The sequence below is a fragment of the Gracilinanus agilis genome, chromosome 4, assembly GCF_016433145.1.
Source record: "Gracilinanus agilis isolate LMUSP501 chromosome 4, AgileGrace, whole genome shotgun sequence".
NCBI classification, from domain to species: Eukaryota; Metazoa; Chordata; class Mammalia; order Didelphimorphia; family Didelphidae; genus Gracilinanus; species Gracilinanus agilis.
The window spans coordinates 312,615,327-312,634,189 of record NC_058133.1 but is presented as its reverse complement, the minus strand read 5'-3'; the positions used below and the strand labels follow the sequence as shown (position 1 = coordinate 312,634,189).

The 18,863-nt window shown below is 35.7% G+C and overlaps 1 protein-coding gene across 5 annotated transcripts in view; it reads right to left on the bottom strand.

Annotated features, from left to right (window-relative positions):
* The window catches only part of KCNQ5 (potassium voltage-gated channel subfamily Q member 5), a 705,402-nt gene that overhangs the window by 247,667 nt on the left and 438,872 nt on the right, over positions 1–18,863 (bottom strand). For all 5 annotated transcript variants that reach the window (XM_044676058.1, XM_044676060.1, XM_044676062.1 and 2 more), the window contains exon 2: positions 6,851–6,941. In XM_044676058.1, coding sequence (XP_044531993.1) covers positions 6,851–6,941 — 91 coding nt within the window. The remainder of the gene's footprint in view (positions 1–6,850; positions 6,942–18,863) is intronic.

Sequence of the window (18,863 nt, the reverse complement as noted above, 5' to 3'; positions counted from 1 at the left end):
GAAGACGTTGGCTGGATCCCAGAATGGAAGAGGAGGATTAATGCCTATTCCAGTTGGAAAGATTGGAACCAGGTTGTGTAAGGCTTTAAAAGCTAAATAAAGAAATGAATTTTAATTTTACTAAAAGCACTAAGAAATCCCTAGAGTTGGCTCTGTGTGTGTGTGTGTGTGTGTGTGTGTGTGTGTGTGTGTGTGTGTGTGTGCACGCGCACACGAGCATGTGTGTATATTGGGGGTATGTGTGTGACCACATGATCAGATCTGTGTTTAAAGTATTTGAGTCAGTTTAGCAACAGTGTAACGGCCAAGCTGGATAACATGATTTTCTAATATATCCAATGAGCATGACTGATATTTTCTCCATTTTTTTCAACAGCTCACAAACAAGAGTGGAGGAGGTACAATTTAGGAGTAAACAAAAGGCTGTGGTTTGCAAGAAAAGAATGACAGTAGGATAAAGGTGAAAGGGACTCAAGGACAGACATCAGTGTAAAGTTGGAAGAGTTAACTACTGAAGTGAAGTTGGAGAGAGAAAAAAGAGAGGCCAGAGCAGAAGTGAGTTTCAGAAAATATTCTGGGGTAGAGAGAGTGGAGGTATTAATGAAGGCAAAGAATAGGTGTAGGAACCATAGGGGAAAGTGGAGTGATGGGAGGTTATGGTCAGACAGGGAAATGTCAGCATTTTAAATTAGGACCATGGAACACTTGAGAGTAATGATAAGATTGAATGTGTGATCATCCATGTGTGGCTAAAGCTCATTAAAGGAGTAGCTCATGGGACCTAAGGAGGTTGAGGAAATAGGAGGTTAGGGAAGTTGAAAGAGTATTTACATGGATATTAAAGTACCCTTATATAACAGTAAGAATTGAGGAGAAGAGGAATCTGGCGAGCTAGGCACTAAACTGAAGAAAGAGGAGAATGACTGTGGTGGGCAAGTATATAGCAATTATCATAGATAGATAAATAGGTGGACATATTTGGCAAGCAATCTGTAATGAAAAAAATTTTAAGATCTAAAATTAGTATCTTAAAATGAATGTAACTGGGAGCAAATGGTTTCCCAAGTAGGGATCAACTAAACTTCAAAATGACTTTGTCTTTTGGGAAAGAGGTTACAAGATTTTGTATCTTGCAATTGGATATTTCTAGAAACAGAGGGTTTCCCATAGTAATTCAATGTGGAGACCTGACAGTGCTCTTTAAAAACACATATTCACCTCAAGGGAAGCTATTTGGATTGAACCTAGCAGTATTGGAAACGATGGCTTTTCTTTATTTGCTAGGTTACATAGACCTTGTTTCCTTGACGCAATCCTTAACAATTTTGATTTGGAGTTTTTGGACCAAGTTTGTGGAGAGAGCAGAATTAACATACTCTGACAAACTGGGTCTTTTTGTGAGAACTCCCTCTAAGTAAATCACTTTTTAGGAAAAGAGTTCTAAGTAACACTTAATAGCAAAAACATCGTAATCCAAAATTGCCATGTTTGGAGAGAAAGCTCAGATAGAAAGCAGAGTTTGCATTGGGTGATGGCAATTGTACTTTGTTTGGAAGGTCGACTTTAAGTAATAGAGAAACAAACTCCAGGATATGCATATGGTGTGAGGCTATAAGCTGCAGGGAAGGAGCTCAAGTTCCACATTGTCCTTGGAATTCCCATACACAACTTCATGTCATGTTGTGCTCACAGTTTTGAGTCATTGGATGTAAGCCACAATAATCAACTCTGTCAGTTTTGGAGCTCTCTCAGCCCAATGTTCTACTCAACAGATGTAGACCTTTGATAGAACAGTTGATAAAACCGTGAAAACTGTCATCTGTCCCATCAAGAATTGTTTTATTAGTCACCGGAAATAGAAAGTAGTTAGAAAGAGCATATGTCTCATGCTCAATGTGTGCCAATGTAATCCATTTAGTTGGATTAGAATATTTGTGCAAAAAACTCACATAACTAGAAGACATTTGACCATAGTTTTAGAATTGCTGTAAAAAATAATTTTTTAAGATTGTTTCTAATATTTTCCAGATTAACATTATCAAAATTCCACAATTATCCCGCTTTTCAGTGCACACGGCAAGTATGTGCTGATATGCTAAGGAAGTCACCAACTGATCAAGAATATGAGACCATTATATAGAAAATAAAACCATACTTCCTTTGTTTCATAAAATTTTACAGCCAAACAAACAAACAAACAAATTCATCAGATCTAAGATCTGGAACATGGAAAATGGTTATTGAATGTGGTTTGTTTTTTTCTGTCTAATCTGTGTTCATTGGCTGATGGCCTGTTATGGATTAATAGAATAGAAATAGGGTGAATTTTTCTAGGAGGAGTGAATGGGATATAATGATAAGTTGGGACATTTATGATCTTTGGAAAAAAGTCTGGTGAACACAGACTATTCAAAGTCATTAGGCAATAAGTAAGGGCAAATTGAATCCAGAAAAGCCAATATGAATTGGAAAAGCCACTTCATCTCTCCATTACCCTAGGTGACTTTCTGAGACTGTAAATTGCACAGCTCTTGGTGTTCTCTATTGGTGGAAGCAGTAACCCAAAGGGAAATGCCTTTAGCAGTGATTCGTAGGTCTTGTCTAAACAAGAGTCAGAGAAATACCTAGTCGAGTGAGATAATGTGGAAAAAAGTGGCCTTAGGAGATATGCCTGATGGTCAGGATTTCAACTAAAAAAATGTGTGTATGTTTTACTTGTATGAAAACATGGCTCAAGAGGAAGAAATAAGATAAATTATGGAATATATTTCAGCACAACAAGAAGCAGGTTTATTTAGAAACAGATTTTAGAATGAGGGAACCTTAGAGAGCATTGATGGTAGTTTTCAAGATGAGGAAACTGACATCAGTCAATCAAGAATTTATTAAGTGTGCCAGGCCCTGTGCTAGGTTCTGAGGATTCAAAGAGAAAAAATAATAGTTCCTATTTTTATGGAGCTTACATAATTTTAGAAGAGTCAGAGTTGAGATTTAAATTCAGATCATGTGGTCTCAAATCCAGGGTCCTGTCCACCACCCCATGATGCCTAGGTTAAAAATTTACTTAAAAAAATAAAAATCATGATTATGTGGTTCATTTTTTTTCAGTTTGATTCTCTACATGTAATGGAAACAAAAGTCAAAATTTTGCTTTTCGATTTTTGATTGTTTATGATCCTCGAGAGAGACTTAATTTGAAATCAGATTAACTGGTTAAATATTCTATATTAATATATGAATGACACACTCCCCAAATCATTTTGCAAGTTAGAATTTCCCATTTCTTTCCCCACTAGTCTACAGCAATTATATAATTAGTTCAAGTGACATGTGAATATTAACTGGTGAAAAAATCAGTATGCATACATTTTTATACATTAATTTCTAGGTAAAGGAAAAAATAGGCAAACCGTGGACACACTTGAGTTTTTGCTGTATAATTAAAATACTCTGTTCTTATGGAAATAGTTATTAGTTTTCATCTATAATTAAATTAGTTAGCCATTCAACACATTGGGCATATTTCTAAGTTGATATTAACAATGCTCTTCTCTTCTGAGAGTAGTGTGCCTTGAGATACTTGATAATTTATCGCAATTTGCATGAAAGGAAGATGACTAACAAATCTCTCTCAGGAAAGCACTTAGCAACAGCTTTCTGAGAATGTCTTATCCTAAGCACTGCCTAACCATCATTGTTCAAAGCAGTGCTCCCACTTACACAGAGGCACTCATGATAAATCATAATGCTCTTAACATCAAAGGACTTAGGACTACTTCTCAAATTGTCATATTCAAACTTACTCCACTTTACTGAACTGCTGCTGGTCAACTCTTTCTTCCTCAATAACTTAAAAAAATCATGATTACAATCAGCACCAGACTTTTTAATTGCCATGGAATTCCATGTAATGTTTTATGGTCATTATCAGCGGTTGACATTAAAAGATCTCTGTTGGTCCCTTGAGTTACATGGTATATTCATATTCTGCTCCTGAGGAGCCCTTTATATTTGATGAACTACTGTTTCTTGGCCATTGGAATGGCTGATTTCTGGAAGATACTTCAAAATGACTAATGGGTACATTGCTAATGTCAAAAAACCCTAGAAAATGCTCATGGGATTATAGCTTGAGAGCTGTAAGGAACCTTAGCTGCTGTCAAATATAACCTCCTCATTTAACAGATGAAGAAACTGAGGCCTAGAGAAATAAAGTGACTTTCCCAAGGTCATATAAGTGGCAGAGCCAGGCTCTGGACTGAGATCCTTGGAATCCAGTTTCAATTTTCCTACCTTACTGCATTGCAGATAACATTCTAAAATACTTTTTAAAATTGAAAATTATTTATTTGTTACATGAAAATACCCAGGTAATTTCTTCCTTCCCTTGCTTCCCCCCATTAGAGAAGGCATCATTTCATACACACATATAAATATAACTATGGCTTGCTTATTTCTACCTATCAGTTCTTTCTCTTGAGGTGGACACACACAAGTCATTCTTCAAACATCATTTCTGTTGCTGCATATGATGCTCTTGGTTCTGCTCATGTTGCTCTTCATAATTTCGTGTAGGTTTTCCATATTTTTTTAAAAAATTAACCTGTTTATCATTTCTTACAGTATCCTATATTTAGCCATCCCCCAATTGATAGGCATCCCTTCAATTTCCAGTTCTTTAACACAACAAAGAGAGCTACTATAAATATTTTAGCACATATAAGTTCTTTTCCTTTTCACCTGATCACCTTAGGAAATAAACCTAATAGTGGTATTGCTGGATCAGAAGATTTTAGCACATATAAGTTCTTTTCCTTTTCACCTGATCACCTTAGGAAATAAACCTAATAGTGATATTGCTGGATCAGAAGATATATACCAGTTATGGTGAACCTTTTAGTGATAAAGTGCTAGGCTCTACACCCCCTCTCCCCCAGATGGAGTGCCATGCCCCTTCCCCCCTCCACATGCTGAGTACACTCTGCCCTAACCCTTACCCCACACAGGGGAGGGAGGAAGTGCTCCCATTGGGCTGCTGGGTGAGTGAAGTGGGGATTGTCCTCAGAGAGTATAGAGAGGGGGAGGGGAGTGGCTTGAGACCACTCCCCTCTAGCTCTGCTGCCTGTGAGATTCTCACTTTACTCCCTGTGCACTCCCATTGGGCTGCTGGCCAGAGGTGAGGGGATGTGAAAAAATGTTATCAGGTACATTGAACAGGGGGAGGGGAACAGTTCTGCCTGAGTCCCTCTGCCTTTATAGTAATGAACTCAAGGGGAGATGGGGGGGGAAGGGTGGCCAAGTGCTCACACAGAGCATTCTGTGTGCCATCTTTGGCACCTGTACCATAGGCTCACCATCACTGATATATACAATTTTATAACTCTTTGGGAAAATTCCAGTTTGTTCTCCAAAATGATTGGATCAGTTCACAGTTTACTCTCTACCTTTACAGAACATTCAGGATAGTGAAACTCATTTGGTTCAAATGAAATGCTATTTCATTCATGTAACTGGTCTTTATTTTTTGTGATGTACAGGTACACCACTTTGCAGATTTGTAACTGAACTGGAACTAACAGAAAGGTTCATTTGAGGCTCATTTGGATACTCCTATAAGAAAAGAATTGCCATTTCTATGTCACATCTATTCTGAGGACTACATTAGACAGGCTACAGTAAATGGAAAATAACAGATGTTTCTATTATATTTGATACAGTTCTTATAATGGGTCATTTGGGTTGTATTAGAAAGCATGAGGCTCTGTTAGCATGTAAACACATGTAAAAACATCCTTACAGGAGGGCACAAATTCATCTTTTATAATTTATATGTCTAGCATCTATCCCAGTACTCAGCACATTGTAGGTACTTAATAAATACTTGTTAATTAATTTAAGTGGCAGAACTGAGTATGCTAGATTTGAAGTAAAAAAATCTGGGTTTAAATCCCATCTCTGTTAATTCTTGTGTAATTGTGGGAAAGGGACTTTACTCTCAGTTTCCTCATATGTAAAATCTTATAGTTTTAAGAGATGGCCCCAAAGGTCCCTTCAAGCTCCATATCTATGATACAAAATAGTTCAAGCTAAAATGTCTTTGAAGCATCTTTCTTCTAATTTAAAAAGAAGAACTGAATACTCTAGAAAGATTGACAGCCCAATGGGAACTGTAGAAATCGCAGAATTACATATCAGGGCAACTGAATTAATGGTGGAACTCTCAATCAATCTGTTGGTTGATACAGGATGTAAAAGAGCCACCTATGTTTCTACCAGATGCCACATTCCTATTCTCTATTCAATCTGTGCTCATTTGTCTTTAGTTTCTGCCAAATAGGAACTGTTGAGTACCTGACATTATACCATATGAGGAGAGACAGAAGAAAAGGAAAGAGAAATCCCATGCACTGGCTGGTACTTTTCTGATAATCTGCTAATTAGGATGTATGAATATAATTACCAAAGTACTTTCTCACGTTGTCTATTCTTTATTATGTACTCTAAACCCTCAATTTACTAACTGTGATTATTTATCACATAAAGATTTTTTAAACAATTCTGGACACAAACAACAAGTAAAATAGGCAATTCAGTTTAGAGAGTAGAACAGAAAAAGAGCATTGTGCATAAAACTGTGCCTATATTTTGTAAGCTTGTTGGTTGTAAAGCTATATTGTTTGTAGGTAATTCTTCCTGGTCTTAGCTAAGCTTCAAAACTGATGTACTTCATTATTTATCCACTTCATCTCTGGGACTTATGGAAAGAAATGCATATTCCAAATAGTAGAGGCATATAAGTCACTATTAGTACTTAGACTTTTGTAGGTTTCTGTTCATAAATTTCACTTACCAGAATCAAGAGGCAACTAGAGGCCAGTTTTGTGTGCTCAGGGATGGTAGAAAACACTGACAAAATCAAGCAACCAAAGACAAGGAGAAAACTGAAAAACAAAAACAAAAAATATTAAACCTGATGAGAACATTGTACTAAGATTATTTGTAGATACATACATTTAAATTGCTAATAATTAAAACACTGGCACCATTTGAATTAATATATGTTGAATTAGAAAGGTAGTTGGAAGGCATAAACATTTTCATTGTCAAAATATACATGCTTCTATTCAATGTCCTATTGTTAGAGTCACTGATATAACATTTTACAATAATTAAAGAAGAAATTTCTTGATAGGTTGCCTCTAATTCTCCCAAATAAAGAATCTATGAATTCCCCAGACAGGGATTTAATTGTCAACTTTCCTCAAGAAACAATCTGAGAGTGGAAGTGGGGAGAGAAGGGCAAAACAATCTTAATCTGCTGGTACAACCATGGACAGCTCCTTTTCAGGCACTAACTATTCCATTGACAAAGCATTGACTCATTTGAAAAGTCTGACACCTCTTTGAGATTCTAAACCATTATTCCTTTTCATTTTATAGTAGTAGAAAGAAAGCACAAGTATGAAGTTTCCTATAAAATTAATCTGGTGACAGAAATTACTTTTTTCCTTTAGCCACTCTTATGACTGCAGGTGCGGAGCTTAGAAGTCAGGAATTGATCTCTTTAACTAGTAAGGTGCTCTTCCATGTAAATAAGGAGACAGATTATCCAATGTTAGCATCCAAGTGACACATATCCCATGGCTTGGATAATGACTCAGGATAAGTCACCTAACCCAAGGGAAAGTTCACTTTCAAAGTCAGAAGCTAATAGCCCTCTGTAGCAATATATATAAAAAAAGCCTTGGCTACTTGCTCTGGGGCAGATTTATTATAATTTTGAACCACCTTTGACAAGCTCATGAAATCAATAGCTTGATTGGCAGCTAGCACAGCAGGTCTGTTTTTGGTCGCAGTGGTCAAACATCAAAGAGAGGGAAATGAGTGTCATTTTTTAGAGTTTATCTTACTTCATGGAAAAAAATTTGAGGACTTCAATGTAAAAAAAGATTAAATGCATACAGTGAGTTACACATTGTACTTTACTCTCTTCTATTCAGTTTTGTATTATTCTTTAAACTAGTTCATCAGTATAAACATAGATAGGAAATGTAGCCTTACTTAAGCAGTATCTCTCAATTTCTCCAATGAATTTATGATTTGAACTATGTAAGGATCTCCTCCAATCAAGTGTATTATAATCTGTTCATGCCTGCCTTCTGAATTTTAAATATATATTTTTTCCATGAGTTGACAATGGGAGGAGAGTGTCCACTTAACATGCTAGAAGCCATTTTGAATTTCTTTTAAACTTGCAAAGATAATAAAGTGTCCTGGCCATTCATTGCATGACCCCTGATTTCTGTGTATATAACACAAAAACCAATGTTTGAAGCATTGATATCATTCTCTGTAGATCATTTAATTTATATGGCATCAAATCAAGAAAACTGACTCTCATTGAGATACAGCTCCAGTATTCCAGCAAGAAGAAAACTCATGAAAGTAAAGGAGACATTTATTTAATCACTTAAACATCTCTTTGGGTTTTATGATGGTAATTTCACTATATCTTGGAATATATGCATTTGGAATAGATGTATGTTATATAATTTTAAGATGTCTCCCTTCCTTTCCTTTTCTGTCAGCTCTTACTTCCTTTTCTATTAGCTCTCTTGTTGCATATTCTAACCAATGATAAGAACCATATATCTCCTATATAAGTGATTTTGCAAGGTTAGCCTCTACACTGGAGCAATATTTTAGTTGGTATGCCTCAGAATATAAACCATTATATTACAGATTCCTTTTGGAGTATGAAAGGTCCCTATTTTCCCTACCCCAGACTCAAGTTTCTCTAAGCTGCCCCTAGAAATTAGAAGCTATCATATTTCTCTTGTACTGGTTTTCAGAAAAACTCTATAGATTGCTATTTCCACCAATGGGATACTAGACATTGCTATGAGATCAATAACATGTATTTAGTATTTAGCATTGGATTGGATGCTGTAGGGATATTAGATAATCATAAGGCATGGTCTCCAATGATTATTTACATTTATACAATTATAGTTGGACCCTTATATTTGTGAAGTTGTAGCAGACTTTGTTTCAGAGTAATCCTGAGTTCTAATCTCCATTCTGCCACTAACTAGTCATGATCTTGGTTCATTTATTTCACTCTTTTAGTTCCTATATTTCTTTTCTTTAAAAATATCTTTTTGGTTTGTTTTTTAAACTAAAATTCCCAGATATCTCCCTTCCTCCCCTTCCTCCCTTTCTCCTCCCCACTCTAGAAAAGGCATCATTTGACAAAATTACACACACATGCACACACACACACACACACACACACACACACACACACCCCTATCTATGTCTTGCTTATTTTTCCAAACAGTATTTCTGTTGCTGTATATTATGTTCTTTTGTTTCTAGGCGCAATTTTCTTCACCTTTAAATCAAGAGATTGGGCAAAGTGAGCTCTAAGATCCTTTCCACCTTGGCCATTATATGCTTCCAAATCATTTTCATTTACTCCTTTTATCTTTTGGCCTTTCTTTGGAAGAGAATGACAACCAGGTATTTGTTTAAGAGGGTGAGCTCATAAGTATTTGAATTTCTGAAAAGAAGCTGTCATAAACTTGCATTAATAATACAAAATTTATTTTATTATTTTTTTTGTGAAACTAAAGCATTAGTCAGGTAATACCATCCCCTTAAATGGCATGGATGGTATTACCTGACTAATGCTTTAAGCATTTTTAAAATTTAAAATTTTTTTAAATTAGATTTTTAAATTTTAAATTAAAAAATAAAAAATAAAATTTTAAAAGCCATTTCACTAAATCATTTAGGAAGAAAATTAAAAATCATCTGAAAAAATATTTTCTACAAGAAAAAACGCTTCCTAATGACTCTTTGTATAATGGAACAAAGCAAACAACACTCTTTAACTATGAAAAGACCCAAAGCACCAATAATTTAAATGTTCTAAAAATGGTGAAAGTTAGAAATATGTTTGCTTTCTAAATTGGATTGCTTACTATGCTTAACCTGGTGTAAAAATACATACACTATCTTCATGAACTTTACTTCTAGTTATAAAGTTGGAAGGAATGTTAAAGATCATTAAGGCCAGTTCCTTTTTAATTCATGAAAAAATTGAGGCCCAATAACAATAATAAAAACAGGGCCCATTCTGAATTAGTAGCAAAAGTGAGATTTGAACCCAGCTCCTCAAACTCCCAGTGTAGGATGCATTGAACTATATGGAGCCGCCCTGCTACTACTTAGATATAGCAAGAAACTCCCACTTATAATATATTCTCTATAAGCATTCATATATAAGTTAAACAAATCAATCACAGCAGAAATAATATTTTGGAAAGCATGTTGGACCTAAAGTCAGAAGATCTGTAATCAAATTTTGACTTTGCTATTTACTGTCAATGTAACTTTAGGCAAATTACTTAACTTTACTGAATCTTGTTTTTCTCACTGTAAAATGAGAGGCCTGGATTAAAAGACCCCTAATATCCTCAACTGCCCTAAAGCTATTATACTATGAAGCTACCCTCTCTAAAATTAGAATTTGCCTAATTTTTTCATTTATTTGGCATTGCTAGTTTTATAAAATGTGCAAATATAAGGATGTGCCCTAGGCTATAATGAGACAATATCGTTATTATCATTTCTATTGTAGCAGCAATAGAATGAACATGGTCATGAAATAGGAAAAGGGAATAAGAACTTATTAGGTACCTACTATATGCTAGGCACTATGCCGAACACTTTTCTTTCCCTCACAAATATCTTATTTGATCCTTATAGTGACTCTGGGAGATAGCTGATTAATATTTAGATAATATTAATTAATATGAATAATTTGGAGGAAGTCAAAGCAAACAAAAGTAAAGTGACTTGCCCAAGGTCACACAGCTTCTAAACATCTGAGACCTAAGTGCTGAACTCAGATCTTCCTGATTCCAGAATCAGGCATTCTAGTCACTGCATTATCTAACTAACTGCATTAACATAGTGCTTTATGCTACTTAGTTTATATGGTTCTATCAAGAAGCATTTTATAAAGCAGCCAATATATGCCAAGAATTGTACTAGATGCCAGGGAAACAGAGGCAAAGAATTAAACAGTCTTTTCCATCAGGGAACTTACATTCTATTCTGGAAGATAGATATAGATAAAACTAAAGTAATATCTAATAAATATAAAGAACATGGTTTTGCTTTGACTTAAAATGGTGTGTGTAAAATATTTTGCCAACATGAAGCCTGATTCAAATGCAAGCTATTATTTTCACTGTACAAAAGGGGTATGTATATATTAGCATCTATAGAAAACACAATGGCAGATAGTGCTTGCCTGGCAGACATGCTACCTAATGTCAACAAAAGGGCACGTTTGTCAAAGGGAGCAGCTGAAGTCTATTTCATTCTCAAGTATCTTAAAATTACATTTCTTTTGAAACTTGGTAATTTGCAAAATGTTCTATCTGAATGATTCTTCTACAAAAGAAAAGCATTTCACAGACAAAATGTACCTGATAACAAGCCCCAGGTCCCACTGCAATTCAAGGAGAATTAAGTACGATATTACTTGGAATCTTTAAAGTTGATTTGGAGTATACAGTGGAATAAGCTCCTCTCCTTCCCTCCCTCTAGCTAATGCAACAAGTACCCCTTATGCTTTAGATATCCATAAAGAGCTTTAAACAGTAAGTGGAATTACTGGAATCACTGTAAAGTTTTAAAAGCTAGACTATCAGCCAATATTTTTGAGTATTCATATTCCATAGCCTGAAAGTTTATATTTGGGTTAAGATGAAATTAGATACTCTGGAAAACAGCATTTCCACGGTGCTTTTCTTGAAGAAAATCTGAAAGTGAGTTCAAGAACTTTCCTTCAGCACAGTTATTACAATCTAATATTAAAAAGAAGAACGTTCAGATGTCTTCTGACTACAAACACAATAGAACCTTAGATTTGGAAGAGACTTTCAGTCCAACTTCTCTTCCAATTCAAGAATCCCTTCAACCAAGTTCCAACCTCTATTTTGACACTTTCCTTGTTGGGGAATTCATGAGTTATAAGGCAGTCCATTCCATTTATAGGTGGATTTTATGATTAGAATTTTTTCCTTATTTTAAGCCAAAATCTGCCATTGCAATTTACACTTTTGGCCTTAGTTTCTATTCTCTCTGATCCTGCTTCCCAAATTATAGTCCTTTAGATTTGTGAAGCCAGCTATTATGATCCTTTAAATCTTCCCTGCTCAAGAGCAAACTAAGGACCTATTCATTCAACTGATTCTAATATTGCAGGGTTTCCAGCCCCCTTTCCAACATGGTTATTTATACATTTATACATTCTATTTTGTTAATATCCCTTTTAAAATGTGGTACATGATACTGATCACACCACTCCAGAAGTGGTATGATCAGTGACAGTGAACTATTCCTGTGGATTATTGTGGAACTAATATTTTCGTTGGTGTGGATGATGATCTTATTAATGTAGCCTGAGATAACCTTAGCTTTTCTCTTTACCATAAATGCTTAAAAGAAAAGACAAGTTCTTAACTTATATTAAATTAAGCTTTTGGTCAGCTAAAACTTCCTGTTCCTTTTCACATTTTAGCCAGAGTATCCTCCAAACTATACAATGCAAATGATTATTTGAAGTCAAATATAGGGATTGTTGTTATCCTAGTTAAATTTCACTTGGCTAATTTCAACATACTGTTTTAATTTATTAATATATTTTTTGAATCCAGTTTGTGTCATCTATGATAATAGTTGTTCCCTTCCACTTTTGTGTCATCTGCAATGTTGATATGCATTCCTTTTACTTATTATTAATTCAAGTTACTTTGATGTTAGTGGCCTTACTGATATGGTTACATTTTCCACTACTATAGATCTTCATCCATATGTGTCCTTAATCTCAGTTGTTGATAAAAATCTTGGATAGTATAGCATGAAGTACACAGCTTTATAGCATCGACAAGATACCATATTTATGGTTGACACTGATCAACATTCTTTGAGTACCATTGGTCAACCAATCCAAAACCCAACATTTCACCTTTCTTTCCACCATAAGATTATCATTTGGGACTTAATCAAATAACTTGAGAAAATACATTATATTTATACAATTCCTTTTATCTACCGATCTTGTAATGAAAATCCTTATAAATACAAATGATATTTAATTGAACATGATTGGTTCTTAATAATCCATTTTTTTCTCTAAGTGATTACACCCCCCTCAAGTGCTCAAAAGCCATTTGTTTAATAATTTTGCAAATGAACAATATAGATCTTTCCTTCCCTCCAATTTGTACACAGACGCACACACACAACACACTTTTGAACTTGACATTTATTGATTGCCATTCTTCTAACACATTCCTATTCCTCAGAGTTGACTCAATAGTAGATCTTTGATTACACTGGCAAATTCTTTATATAGCCTGTGATATAATTTGTCTGGATCTGAAGCCTTGACCTTATTTAAAATATCTGGGTGCTTAATTACTATGTTTCCCCCATACCAGGGATTATTTTTTCCTTAACTAATTTTGTTCTATTCCTTTTGGCTGATCATTATTCTTTTTGATGGTGAAACTAAATGAGATTGAATTTTATTTTCTATCTTTTTCCCACAAGCAGGAGTCATATCTCTTTTTTGTTTTCCTTTTTGTTAGAAATGTTTATCTTTTAAAAGTTTTTCTTTTACTTAGTTCTTACTTTGTTTTTTTTACTTTAGTTCCAATAAAGGGTCTTTAATTAAAGTAAACAGATTACAGACTGGGCTCTCCTGGGCATATTGCCACAGGTGATCCTGGGTTTCTTTCTTCCAAGGGTTGTTCTCATGGGTTGCTAAGACATTGCTATTCACTTTTTGGTTAAATGACTCTCCTTTCATCTTCTGTGTATATTCTGTCAAATCTGAGTTCATCAGAGTTTAGGTTCTGATGGTGTCACTTCATTTAATCAGAATTGGTTGTTGGGATTCTTCCTTATTTTCTTTTTACCTCACTAGAATTTGTGACTGAATTATCAGATTTTCACTTTGAGAGCTTCTGATTCCTTTTGCCTCATTTTTTTCTCTTAGGCATCTAAGATATAGCAGATATAGTACCATATTTGGAGGAAGAAATGCCCTAACATTTCCTATCTGTGTAACTCTAGGCAAGTTAGCCTCATTCAGGCTCAATTTCCTCATCTGCATATTGTTTATAACAGAACCTACCTCACTGGGTTGTTGTAGGGGTCAAATAAGATAACATATGTAAGGTGTTTTGCAAACCATAAAACTTTACATAAATATCATTATTATTGTTGATTATTATTCTAGAATCTCTGATGATACAGCAGTAACTACCTTTTTCTAGTGGATTAGCTACACCTTCTCTGATCTTTTTAAAAATTTACTTTTCTAAAGTCTTGAGCTCATGCCCAACAAGATTTCCTTTACACACACGTGCATTCTAAATACACGTGTTTAGAAGAGGAACGAGGTGCAATGGTAAGAGAACTTAATTTAGACTAAGAAGGCTTGATTAAGTGTTGGTTCTCCCACATCCTAGCTTTGTGATCTCAGGTTTAACCTTTCCTAAACCACACTGAGTCTCAGTTTCTTTATCTATAAAATTGGAATCATATGTGTGCTGTGTACTTAAACAAGGCTATTATGAGAATCCAATGAGATGATGTCTATGAAAGTATTCTTTAAACTATAAACCATTATCAAATATATTATCATTATTATTTTCTTCTCTAAATATAATTAAGACATTTTCTGGCATGTCTTTATCTGTGTTAGTCTGTGTTTTCCTGTGTTTATAATTGCCTTGATCAAAGGGCCAACCCGTTTCTCATTCTCTAGTTAGCCCAGGTCCACAGGGTCTGCCACAGTTCCAAGAGCCCTGCTCAATATGATGGGTTATGAATGGATTGAAAATGACAAGCCTCAAAATTAAATTGAAGATGAGTGATGAATATTTCTGTGTGAATCCCGAAGGTAGAGTAACACAGCATCCTTTGCATGCCAGCAGATGGGGTCAGATCTGGTTTGTTAAATGGAATTGCTGGATGTTGAGATGACTCAGTGAAACCGGAGTCAACTCCTTGTCCAGAGGGCTTAGAGCCTGCAGTTTCAAGATTAACTGTGATAGATGTCAAATGTCTTCCAATTCCATGTCCAGCTTCTGTATCTTTTCCAGGAAAATCAGCAAAAGTTATGAGATCAATAATTATTGCTGAGATTCCCTTATCAGGTCATCAGAGTGGGGAGAGGGTTTTTATTTCTTTCTGAGCACTAAAAGACACTGAGTGAAAATTTCTTTTCTTATTGTTACCTTAGCCCAATAGCTGAAGGGCTATAGAGGCATAATCTATTTGATATGTGTAGGAGAATTTTAATGAGTTATAAAACAGAGAAAAAAACTAATAAAAGCTCAGCATAAGTTGGGAAGGTGTGAAGAGGTTGTGATCTTTATCAGTGGGAGGCAAACTTAAAGGGAAGAGGTCAAAGATCCATAAACATCAGGAAATAGAGAACACACCTAAAAACTCTATACTGTGCCAAACAAAGCCAGCTCATGCAGCCAGAACAATGACAGATTTTACAGGATTTTGGTTTTGCAAGCTATTGACTAGAATCAGTCAATTAACAGGTTCCTATTTGATAATCACCAATTATGTGCTCAGCACTGCGCTAAGTTCTGTGGGTGCCAGGGGAGAGCTGTAAAGGAAGGAGGGGTAAGAGAATTAGTATTTATTAAGCATCTATTATGTTCTAGGAACTGTGCTCTGTGCTTTACAAACATCTCATTTGATCCTCACAATACTATGAAGTAGGTGCTATTATTATTCCCATTTTACAGTTAAATAAACTGAGGAAGGCAAAAGTTAAGTGACTTGCCCAGGGTCACATAGATAAGTGTTTGATGCCACATTGGAACTTAGGTTTTTCTGACTCTAGGCTAAATGCTGTATCAACTGGGCCACTTAGACTACTATGGAGGGAATGGTCAGTCCATATGATTTCATTGTTGTAAGGAACTCCCTGTGAGGAAACTCCCTCTGTTAATGTAGTTCAGCAACTACTCCAAGTGATTTACCCAGGGTCAGACAGCCAGAGACACTGTCAGGACCTGAATACAGGTTTTCCTGATGATTTACCCTTTAGAATTCCTGGTTTTCTTCAAATTTCAGCTGAAGAAACATCTTCATAAAGCCTTTCCTGATTCCCCTACCTACTGCCACCTCCCTTAACCCTACCTCCAACATTACCTTGTATCTATTTTGTTTGTGTCCTGTATAAACCTACATACGCACATCCTATTTCTTTCCTTGGAATGTGAGTTCTATGATCAGGGAGGTCAAGGCATGGTGAACTGTGGTTGATTCAGGTGGGCAAGAGACTTGCAAACAACACCAGCCCTTCTTGATCTGAGGCTGGTCCAGTTCCCCTTTTGTTGTAGAACTGCCTCTTGATGACAGAACAGTCCATCTATAAGGGGTCTCTTTGTTCTGAGTGAATCTTCTTTCATGTCTGTGTTCCTCTGTGTTTTGTGGGTCCCTAAATATTCTATTGCCATCTCATGAACTGTCCAATATCTTGGGCACCAAGAACAACAAAGGGGTTGGCAGGGCTGAATCTGTGTCAACATGTTAAATCTAATCTCCTTATCCTGACTTTCAAGACCCTTCATAATCAGCCACCACCTTCCCTTCCCAGCCTTATTCCCTTTACATACTATATAACTAAACTGTTTAATTATTCAGTTCATGAGTCATCTTCATCTGTCTCCAGGTCTTACCTCATGCATTCCTTTATCTAGAGCAGTGGTTCCCAAACTTTTTTGGCCTACCGCCCCCATTCCAGAAAAAATATTACTTAGCCCTCTGGAAATTAATTTTTAAAAATTTTAATAGCAATTAATAGGAAAGATAAATGCACCTGTTGCTATCACCACCTCCCTGGATTGCTGCAGCACCCACTATGGGGTGGTAGCACCCACTTTGGGAATCACTGATCTAGAGGGCTCTTTAAACTCATCAATACCTTGGGAAATTCTAACCATTCCTTAAAGCCTAGCAAAAATGTCATATTCACCATTGAAGCCTTCCCTGATTCTCTTTCCCATACTTCCTCAGATAGTGATTATGCTTCTTTGGATCTCATGCAGTAGATAGTTTATACCTCTTTATATACTGACCACTGATTATTTTAAATTGAAATTATTGATTAATTGATGGTATGTCCTCTCATTAGATAATAAAGTCCATGAAAATAGGGGCCATCATTCTATTTACTATTATCTTATTTATTATCTCTATCAGTGCTTGGTACAGTTCTCTCCTTAGTAAATGTCTTTTGAATTTGAAGTTTAAGAATGAATAGAGGGGAAAGAGACAGGAGGCAGTCTACATAACATAGATGCCTTTTGGATTCTAATTCACAAGCAAAATGATAAATTTCTGGTCTAAGGTGATGGTATTGGTCACGGAGAGAAAGGATTTAAAATGCATTTTGGAGAAATCAGTCAATTTATAAGCATTTATTAAGAGCCTAAACTGTAGTAGCATTGAGATGGAAAAGCAAAAATGGAAGAGTTCCTGCCTGTAAGAAGTTTCCATTTTATTGGGGTAAATGATATAAGCACAAACAAGTTGTACAAAAAACATATACAAGCACAGGGTTATTTTATTTTATTTTTGGGTTATATTATTTTGGGAAAAGGGTAGAATAAATAAAGGAAAGACCTTATATAAGAAATAGAAGACTGAGCTGAGTTTTGATGGAAAAAATAGTAATTTACATAGCACAGATGAAGAGGAAGTGCATTCCAGGCATGGGAGACAACTTGTGCAAATGTGTGGGGAGGGGAGAGGAAATATGGCTGAGGAAAGGAAGAAGATTAGTGTGGCTGGGCTATAGAAAGGGAGTGATGTGTAATAACAACTGTGGAATGGTAAGTGAGAACCATATTGTGAAAGACTTTAAGTGATAATAATAATAATAATAATAATACAGGAGTTTGTGTTTGTTCCTAGAAGGATTAGAGAGCCAGGAGCTTATTGAGCAAGGAAGTAAAAAAGAATCAGATTTCTGTATCATTTTGTTTTATTTATTTAAACATTTACCTTCCATCTTAGAATAAATACTGTGTATTGGTTACAAGGTAGAAGAGCAATAAGGGCTAGGCAATGGGAGTTAAGTGATTTGCCCAGGGTCACACAGCTAGGAAGTATCTGAGGACAGATTTGAACCCAGGACCTTTCATTTGTTGGCTGAACTACCTAGTTGCCCCCAGGAGTATCATTTTAGCTGCTGTATGAAGAATGGTTTATCAAGGGGATAATCTTATTCATCATGAAAGGTCCACTGAATGAGCTGGGGAGAGGGTTCCTTATATCCTTCTGGCATTTAGCAGATACCAGTAGATTGATAGGAAGGCCAATTACAAAGTCATTGTGACATTTGAGGCAAAAGGTGATGAGGGCCTGTGGGAGTGTGAGGAAATAAAAGGGGAGAAAAAGACCCCCTCCAATAAAATATGATGGTAAAATGGAGGTAGGAGAGGTAAGTGCTAAGGATGAATCTAAGGATTCTGGACTGAGATTCTAAAGCAATGGAAAAACCGTGAATAGAAACTTTAAGTTGGGAAAGATAAAGGTAATTTTGGGGTTTGTTTATTTTGACATTACAGTGAGACATCAGGTGGTGATGTTTTATGAATAGTTGAAAAAAGGGGAGAATTGTGTTCAGGGGAAGTATAAGCCCCACAGTTATAGATATATATGGAGAGAGAGAGAGAGAGAGAGAGAGAGAGAGAGAGAGAGAGAGAGAGAGAGAGAGAGAGAGAAAGAGAGAGAGAGAGAGAGAG